This window comes from Sphaeramia orbicularis, chromosome 12, assembly GCF_902148855.1.
Source record: "Sphaeramia orbicularis chromosome 12, fSphaOr1.1, whole genome shotgun sequence".
NCBI classification, from domain to species: domain Eukaryota; kingdom Metazoa; phylum Chordata; class Actinopteri; order Kurtiformes; family Apogonidae; genus Sphaeramia; species Sphaeramia orbicularis.
The window spans coordinates 41,568,425-41,578,443 of NC_043968.1; the positions used below are offsets into that span (position 1 = coordinate 41,568,425).

General features: G+C 42.3%; 1 protein-coding gene across 1 annotated transcript; it reads right to left on the reverse strand.

Annotated features, from left to right (window-relative positions):
* Positions 1-811: 811 nt before the first annotated feature.
* On the reverse strand, positions 812-9,351 carry btg1 (B-cell translocation gene 1, anti-proliferative). The gene is made up of 2 exons (XM_030148283.1): positions 8,895-9,351; positions 812-5,156 (listed from the first exon to the last, which is right to left on the reverse strand). The coding sequence occupies exons 1-2, from the start codon at positions 9,037-9,039 to the stop codon at positions 4,750-4,752; spliced, it is 552 nt and encodes a 183-aa protein (XP_030004143.1). The 5' UTR covers positions 9,040-9,351; the 3' UTR covers positions 812-4,749.
* Positions 9,352-10,019: the final 668 nt, after the last annotated feature.

The following is a 10,019-nucleotide window of genomic DNA, read 5'->3' on the forward strand; positions in this document are numbered from 1 at the left end:
AGACTGCTGCAAAGGAGTGTAGTCTTAATCCAAACTCTGGGTTTTGCAGAGTCAGCCGGTTCGGGTGCAGCAGTACTGTGCATATTTGTGCCCTGGCCGAGTTAGCACTTTTTTTCCAAGTTTTGAGAGGATCCTAGCTAACAGTACCATCTGTCGCATCCTATCATTAAAGTGGTGGAAGTATTCGCAGTTCCATTTGGATGAAGAACAGAATGCTGAGTCTAACTCCAACCCTCTGAAAAATATCATGTGCATGATCATTTGAATGTGAAATGATTGGATTTGCAGATCGGCGCACGCTACAGTCCTTCTAAGGCAAATCAGCAAAGGGCTTATGAAATGTTCCACAGTTACTCCTAAAATATGGATCTACATCAACATCACTGACAGCCATCCAAAGCATAAGTGGAGAGGATTTTCTGGCTTTCCATGTTGGTGTTTGACAATGTTTAAATACAAATTATAAAACCATTTAAGCACTGTTTCTTTTCATTCTGTAGTGGTTAAAAAGCTGGATTCAGATTTAATGTGGAATAATGTTCTTACAGATCGTGTGACTTTAAGCCTGTCAATATTCAAAGTGTAAGTTTGACACAGGAGATTCGCTCTCAAGTTCTTTCAACATTAATTCTGCAAAGCCTCTCACACTGGAAGTTAGATTCCAATCTTAATGTAGCTCATAAGGTAAAATATGGTGCAAGATTATCCTGTGGGAAAATCATGAAAGGCAAATGAAAGCATCTAACTTTGCATATTTTTACCACTCAGTATCAAAGAGTACTATGTAAATAATGACACAGCTCACAGTGAATATGATGCCAAGATAGGAAATCTTTTTATTACAGAGAAAAAAAAAAACTTTTCTTCCAAAATATAGAAATCTGTACAACTTCCGCACAATCAATTTACATGAACTGTACAAATTTACAGCAGTTCATCACAACATACCCAAGGAAAAGAGACTGAACACAATAAAGATGTACTGACATGAGATCACAAGATAGACAGCTTTTCTTCTTGGGTAAGCTCAGATTTTTTTGTCTATTTTCTGGTTTTGTACGTAAATAGAAAAAAGGAAAAAACTGAAAAGAAAAAAAGAAAAAAAAAACAAAGGATACGTCTACACTTACAGATCATGGAAACTAATATTTTTTACCAAAACAACTTTGGTCCTTGCCAACACTCCCGTCACTAATGGCTTCACTTACGAAAAGCGTTATCCATGTTAAAAGATGAAATACAAAAGGAATACATCTAAAAACACCTCAGGATAGCAATTATTGGCACTTCCCATGTGTAATGTTATGTACTCTACCATTTGTTGTACAGTTACAATACATTCTACAATATGTAAAACACCTCAAATGTGAAAGTGGCAATAATTCAACTAATCGATGACAATATTGACGATAACAACAACATCAAAACTGCTGTTCCCTTCCTGTTTCATGTCTTAACATGCACAACTTCTCCATAAGGGTATTTATTGAATGTCCGAGGCCTGAGTTTGGCAATACATTCCAGAAGAGACTCCTCGCGTCTCAAAAAAATGTCACACAACTTCAACTTGACATATTTAGTGCATTTTATGTGCTATTTTACCTCTGACTACTCAAAGCACTCTCATGACAATTCTGTAACCTATGTGCGCACAAGCTGAATGGATGCCATTTAAATGATCAATATTACTGAGGATTTAAACCATTTTGGGTGGTGGTAGTACAGTTGAGGAGGTGCTGAAGAGGAATTCAGTTAATTTTTTTTAAGGATTTTGCAGGTTTAAAAACAGGTCTGTTAAAAGTGGGTTAGATCACCAGACTAAAAATCCTCTTGTTAAGAGGATGAACAGTAGAAAATGGCAACGGCAGAGTGGAAAGATGAGATAGTCTACCAGTGTGACAAAAAAATACATCTAAAGAAAAGTGAGACGAGATGATCATCTCGTGTCCGAAATATAGACCAATCTCATTAACTATTTTGTCACATGACATAAAGAGCTATAATGGAGCAGCGCTGATTTAAAACTGGTGTCCACCATGGAAACCAAAGCTCTGGGCTCCCATCCCAGTGAGCTCCTCTCCATCTGGCCAACATGGAATCACTGCTTTTCACAGATTGCTGAAGGGAGTATCAGCAGAGAGCAGAAGAGGGGGGAGAGGGGTTGCAGTGCGTCAAAGGCTATAGCTCCATTACCCATGATCCTCTCAGGCTTAGGGGAGCTTAAACACCCATAGGTCTGGGGATGACTGGTGAACCAGCCTGCCGTGACAGATTCGGCCAGAGGCTAAGGTCCGAACAACAACCGTAGCTGTCCCAGCATCTGTTTTAGCTCGCTGTTACCACTCAGCCTCAAAACCAGGAGTGAAGTTGGGGTACGTCATCACATCCTTTCACAGGCATGTAAACAAAGTTGCTACTCAAACTCAGTAATTAAGTGCAGCGCAATCCAGTGAGATGAAAATAGAAAACAATATCCTAGTACCCTCGATTTTTCATCTTTGTTCCATGTTTCCTAGTTTCTCACCACCACCACCACCCCCCCTAAGTGCAGCTTGAGGACGTCAAGCGTGTGTGCTGGTTTTTATCCATCACTGCTGAGGGAGGGTTGAGGGCTTCTGGTCAAGGAGGGGGATGTTGAATAAGTCCAGAGAGGGGGCTGGAGGGATTTTAGCTGCCCTGGACAAAAGGAGTCCGGCCCTGGCCCCCTCTCTCACACTAGTCCCCCTTCCCTGCCTTCCTTACCCAGCTCCCCACAGTGATGGATGATGATATGTGTCACATTAAGTCTACCTGCATCCACAGGGGGTCAGCTAGCAGCATGCTGGCTTGCTTTTGGCTGATCAGGAGGTCTGAGCTCAGGGGTGATATGTGGCACTTGAGGCACTCTAACCCCCACCTAAGGGGGTGGGGGGATTTGAAGCTGCCAGGCTGGAAAGCGGACACCTCCAGTGAGGGTCTGGACAGCACATTGCACCAGGCTGGCACACATAAGCCTGATATTTGTTTAAAATCACGAATGGCTCATAATTCATGATAATGAGGTCTCCATAAGGCAATGCACCTCCAATGCACAAAAAGGTAAGACTCTCCCTTTTACACAACCTTGGAAATGTGAATGAACATCGAAGGCTGACAAGGCCTGGTGTTGTTTTTGATTCAAGTTGAAATTAATCTCTGAACAGTCAGTGCTCCAGACCTCCCTTTGGCCAAAGTCTCACACAGTCATCACTTAGTCCAGACCTTTCAGACTAACCTTTGTCTCTATCAGCAACACAAATCACCATCTGTGTGTTTGAAGGGAAGAGGGGACTTGGCTCTGCATCCTGCCAGAGCATTGATGAACAGTGCTATATGAACGGATGACAGAATGTTTCTAACATACCACCAAAAATACACTCCACCTAAAATCAAGAGCTCTGAAATGTTCACAAATACAGTGTAAAAAATGTTTTTGAAAACCAGACTTGCACACTCCCACTTTAATAGACATCAGTCTATCCCAACACGGGAGCTACAGTATGAACAAACGGCTAAAAATGGGGAGGGCAAAAAAAAAAACATGGTGTGAAAAGATGACATTCGAATGGATGGAATGCAGGCAATTTTCTGTAAAAAATACACATCCCACACAATCTCACGTCAAAGTGCATTCAATGTCAATTCTAACAGGGCCACATGACCAAAATTTGGGTGAAACAGGCCCCCCTTTGCTACACTTTGAATTTTGGTGATGCAGGAGATGACAAAGTGGTGTGGGGGAAAAGGGGGCAAATTAACAACACAGGAACTTGATTGTGAATTTCAACAACATTCATTAATTACAGGAAGAGGGGAAGGAGACGGATTCCCACCCTTCCTTTGAAAGCTACACATATATGGGTAATGGGAGGGCGACAGTGCAATGAGACACACTGGTATCCATAGGTAACAGGTGTCACAACACATTTCAACTTGCACTTACATACAGGCCAAGAGCAGATAGAGATGTTGGTTTTCTCAAGTTCGATGTTGATGGAAGAAGGAGAGGAAGAGACGTAAGACATGAACCTTTCCTCCAACAGCTACAAGATAAAGAAAACTGATTCCCTGTGGTCCAAAAAGGGTTTTTTAATAGAAAATAGAGATGCTCTTATTGGGTGTTTCTTTACTTTGAGCTTATATTGCAAAAGGCACAGTCTTAACCTCAACTTCCTCCCCACCCAGGAAACAAAACAAATAAAAATTGAAAACCTCTGGATTTTGAAATTCGAGGGGTAGTTCCTGTTAAAAAATCCTTACAATTTAGGTTTTGGTGTTTTGTGTTGAACATGTACCCATAGTAATCACAAGTACGAAAAGTGCAAAGTCCATGCTGACCGCCCCATCAGTGATGGAGCTGATCACCATGTTGTTTACAGTCGGGGGGGTAGGTGGAGCCAGTCTCCATGGGGGTTCCTGGTTGGTTGGTATAGCTGCCCCAACAGTTCCATTTCCACAAAGCCTCTCCTAAAAAACGGAGTGCCCAGCTGATCCAATGACACAACAGAACAGAAAATAATGGGGAGTTAGGGTAAAAAATATCGAACCTACAAGGTTTCCATCACCTGGATGATAGGCCACATCCTCTGTTTTATTTTCTTTCGCTTTTTTCTTCTTTCACTATTTCATTTCATATTCTTAGCTTTAAAAAGGCTCACCCTGGTCTGGTCAAATGATCTAACCATCCATGGTGTGACCCTGAACAAAAGTAGGCCGGGGTGATGTGCCACTTTAACTGGACACAGTCATCATATTGTAAGCTTTGGAGGGACTGGTTCTGCCCAGCACCATCAGTTCCTCCTTGCAGCTGATGTGACTGTCCACCATGGGGCTCACCGACCCGCTGTTTCCTGAGGGGGCGCCGGTGGTGGCTGATGCAGGCAACCCTGCAGGCACCCCGGGCTGCGACTCATACAGGACACAGATGGAGCCATCCTCGCCGATGCGGTAGGACACCTCGAACGGGTCCACCCAGAGCGTGAGCTCACTGGGCAGCAGCAGGTAGAGTTGCTGGATGGTTAGGCCGATGCGCTGGCCTGCCTGCCACACCAGAGGGTCCATCTTGTGGTTGATACGGATGCAGCGGTAACCTGAACCCTTGCAGGGTCTGTCTGGGAACCAGTGGTGCTTATATTGCTCTGCAGGGACACAGGAGGAGAAAAAAAAAATGTAGAAAGTTTAGTATTGGTTTGCAAACTATCAGGCTACTGTCATATAAAGTTAAAAAGGGATAAAAACCTATATTATACTAAAAACAAATAACAGATAAATCTAAACACTGGGAAATGCAAAGGCAGGAACGGCCAAATCACAACACTGCAACCAGTTTTGTGCACCTGAAGTGACATCTACATGAGTCTCAGTCACAGATGCACTTTAGAATACAGACGTCACACCAGGCTGTGTGGGCACGATGTGCAGTGAACTGTAACTGAACAAAGGTTGAAACAGAAACTGTTGCGACCTTTGTCTGAGACAAACTGTACAAAGAACGCTGTGTTTTAATGACCATGTGACTTAGTAAACACGTTACTAGTGTAAAATAGCACATTGTAAATGTTAAACAATGTTAAAAACAGATTAAAAAGGTTTAACAGGGTAAAAGCACTAATTTATGTTTCATTTATATAAAGTCATGCATGACATTTATTTAACACGAAGAAACAAGTGTCTGTTTTTTAGCGGCAGAGGGAGTTGTTTCCAGAGATTTTTTTTTTGTTTTTGTCGAGGCCATCTATGAAAGCATTTGATTTTGTCAGCAAACAAACAAAAAAAAAAAACAATGGATTTGAGACTGTGAAGACATTCTGCAATACTATTGATTAACTGCTTACATTAATTTTGTCTATACCTGTGGGTGGTTCTTTTAAAAGATTATAATCAGAATCAACCTAAAATAAGTAGTGTACAAGAGCCACAGGTTAGTTAGTTAGCGCTAGTCGAACAGAAACACACCACCTGCTGCTGCAGGCCTGATAAGCAGCCATAAACAGGCAGTCAGCAGCACCCTGAGCCTACGTGACTGAAGGACCACTGAATTGCACAATCCCTCCTCTGGCCGGCATTGGTGTCACAAAGTCTCCCATGACTGGCTGAACAAAAACAACCAAAAGCCTTCGTCTCAGCCAGCCATCTGGGATACACAACCCCGCCTCTTAAGGGGAGAGGATCCTAAATATTATGTGTACATGAAAGTTTCTGAAATGCAGTGAAACCAGTGACTCAGAGTGACGACACATTCTATTTGCTTCAGGCCTTTCCGTGGTCAAAATGATGAGTGGAAAATTAAACAGTTGACTCTCTGATTTGGGTGCAGAGGAGAGTAAATATACCCAATTCTTTCCCTTAAAACTCCTCACTGGGATATGCAGACCTCAATTTGTTGAAAACAGCCTTGTCTGTTTGCCATTTATTGACAGTTTTAAAGTGTTTTTGTTCTGACTCTACTTAAAGGAGCACACATAACCCCACCACCCCATTTACTCTGACATGGCTCATCCATATTGAATTCCCATTGATGCCAGCTTCATTGTGACCAGTGAAAAACGGGAGGAGGAGGGTGGGGGTGAAGTAGGCCAGCATTCAGACCAGGGCCCGGAGGCCACCTGTATGCATCCACAGGATAATAACACCCCTCCCATGTCTTATCACAGACGGCTGTATACTGCTGAGCTAATGGAGGGCCTGGCACTCATGAAAGAGCACAAGGGGCTGGATGATCTTTCAGCTTTGGACGTGGCCACAAAGACAGCCACCTACAAACCCTGGAGCAGCTGGGAAAGATCAGCTCAGCAGGGCCTATTCTTAAAAACCAGGGCGCAGGGGAGGGGTAGGAAACGGGAAACGGAAAGTAAGCAGACGAGTGTGCGCTTAACTTAAAGAGTTTAACGAAAGAGGGTTGTTTATTCCGTCGCTGACCTCAAACTCATGCAATATGTTATATATGCAGCTTTGACCCATTTTCATCAGGTGTTTGGGTTTTTTCCACCTCTCAAAGAGTCTTAAATCATCATTTTTTCTAAACAACAAGAATTGAAACCCTGTTTTATACATTTATACAACTATCGTGGTCTCAATCTAGTCATCGGTACTGATTTCCTCACTTCCCTTTACACAAACAAGAGGAGCAAGGCATCCAGCTTTTCAGTACACAGACACAATAGTGGTTGATTGTGATGTTTCCAAGCACAAAAGAGCGCTGGCTGGCCTAGTTTAGCTGCGAGCCCCACGGGGCAGTACCACACATTCACTTTGTTTTCACACATTTACCTTTTGGTCAGGGGCTTGATTTAGGAGATTACATTTTGCCTTCAATCACCTAGTCTTTTACAGCTTATCTAATTATTTAACCTACTTTAAATTTGTTATACAACACCTCAAAAATTATATTCAAATCTTGACTGATATTCATAATTTTGTAATTCACAGACATTTTACGCAATTAGTGTTTCGGTTCTCCAAATACAGGACGTGAACACTGGATTTCCCCTCCATTTCCTTGCGATTATGTGGTTCTGCCTCTGCCTGTCAAGTCTTCCTATAGGCGCCCACCAAAACATCCCCTCCCCCACAACTAGGCCCAACAGCCGACTCATTCAGCTCCAACTTGTGACTGTTTGCAAACACCGACATTGAATAAAGTTCTCACAGCTGTTATGTTTAGTGGCTACTTCACCTAAAAACACAGATTCCTCCAAATATCACTAAATACATTAGTTCAAACAGCTGTGAGACCCCAAACATTTCTTACACTCAATGTGTTTTGTTGTTATTGTTCTTTCTGGGACCCCCACCACCACCACCACCTTTCAGACATAGTCCTTTGCCGTCATAGTCTGTTGTGTTTTGATTGTTTTTCTCAAGGTTTTTTCCACCCTTTACTTGAAAATGCAAAGCCTGTTGTCCATAACAGAGCCCACTATAGGAAATGTAGGTCATCTGGTACTGTACGTCAGCGGTGAAGCAGATGTGTGGCAGCTTTAGAGTCCTGAGACTGGAATGTGTTTACAGCAGGAAATGTAGACAATCCCCGGAGCTTGACTGTCCTAACGCTCATAATACGCAAATTAATCCTTTATGTAAACAAAGCAAGTGGTAAATAAATTACAAGTAAAGTAAAATAGTTTGATTTTCATTCATTCATGTATTTATTTAATCGTTCTATTTAAAAAAAAATATGAGGAAAGTGGCCTTGATATAAACACAAAACATGGAATGGAAACACTAACATCTGAATTTAGGCGGTTTCACTCCAAAATGGGAAAATGTGAAAAGTGTATGAATGGAAAATAAACTTATCCTAAAGAAAGAAGCCAATCAGACTAAAAGATTATTTTTTAACCATATAACATTAAACTATCAGCTTAAAAGATTAGAAATGTGTGTTTCCGTCGGATATATTTTATATGAACCTATTTCATTCTAAGCATTACGTAATTGAACAGCCACTACCAACACACTGGGGGCTGTTTTGCTCTAAGAGCTTTATCGACCGAGGCGCACTTCCTTGTTTGAGCCAAGCGTCTCTTCTTTCAACAAACTCACATATAACCCCCCAGTTTTCGACTCTTTGCATTAAAATATTCGATAATTCCCATCTTATCGCCTACTACGCGTATCAGTTTGCGTTTTATGACTGTGTTTTGTCGTCTTTTCCGTCTGTTGGACGTGCGCAAACAGTGGTGCGCCTTGGTAGCGCTGATAGTGATACTTGGAGAACAAAGAAACGCTTCTTCGAAACCCTCCTCAGCCCGACCAGAAGCACCATGGAAGCCAAAGAGAGTTAAATAAACCCTAAAGGTAAAGCGGGAGGTTATTGTGCGTAATAGGAGGTGCGTTTTGTGTGCGTAAAAAGGAGAATTTTGGGGTTTCCTTACCTGCCAAAATGTCCTGTAAGCTTTGGCTGAATGTTTGGACCTGTCGATCGTTTACGTGTCCTTTTACCCTCAGAAATCTCGACAGAAATCCGACGGCGGCGTTAATCTCTGGTTTCATCGTTCCCCGGGCACAAAGGGTATGCATTGAGAAAGGCAACGGCGACGATCCGTGCGCTTTTATTGTTTTTGTCTACGTGTTTGTCCGACTGTTCGTCTTTCTCTTCGCTTCTGAGCAGCGATCCTTATCTGTTGGCGTTTGTGTTGTTTCTCTTGGCATTTATTTGTCGAGGTAGAAGGGAAGTTTTCAGAGAGAGCCCGTGTGCTAGGACGGCAGAGTGCTGGGAAATAAACGCCTGTTGTTGGTAAATACAGGGGGTTGGGGGGTCCCTGTGTGCCACGTTGTCCAACCCTCCCCGTTCACTTTCCTCTTCCAGAGTGAAGCTGTCGGAGTGGGGGACAGCCTTTTATACCGCCCCCTCCGTCCCCACAGCTCACACACAAGCCGCTACAGCAACAACAGCTCACCAATCCGGGCCCTGGTGCCGTCTGACGGGCCACATATAGGAGGAGTGGGTGTACACGTCACAGCTCTGAAAATAAACAGAAGCGCACAGCATGAAACCAAGACGCGTTCGAGTGCAGTCTGAAACACGGCACACGCACAACAACACAACTAAAGAGGCACACTGTATTTACTGAAAAACATGTTCTGCAGAGTTATACATCACAAACAGCAGGTTTTGTAAATACTTTGTAGTCACTTAAAGTGTTCAATCCCACTGGTTTAGGTTGTTAACCTTGTCGTCTGACTGTAACATTCTGGATGTGAATCCAACACAGACACTGGTTTCTCCTCTAACAGCGTCAAACTAAAGCTACTCATAGTAAAACTACAAATACAGAGTTAAACTGATATGAAGTTTGTTATTTTTTTATTTGGAATATTTAAATGAACATAAAAAAAAAGACATTTACTCATAAAGATCAGATTACATATCGTCACCGTCCTAAAATAATTACCTAACTTTTTTTTTTTTTTTTTTTAACCTTAATCCTCAAATACTGAATTTCTAGTTATGTTTTTTGTGCTTCCTGCAAAATTGGAAAAAACTGCTTATGCAATTA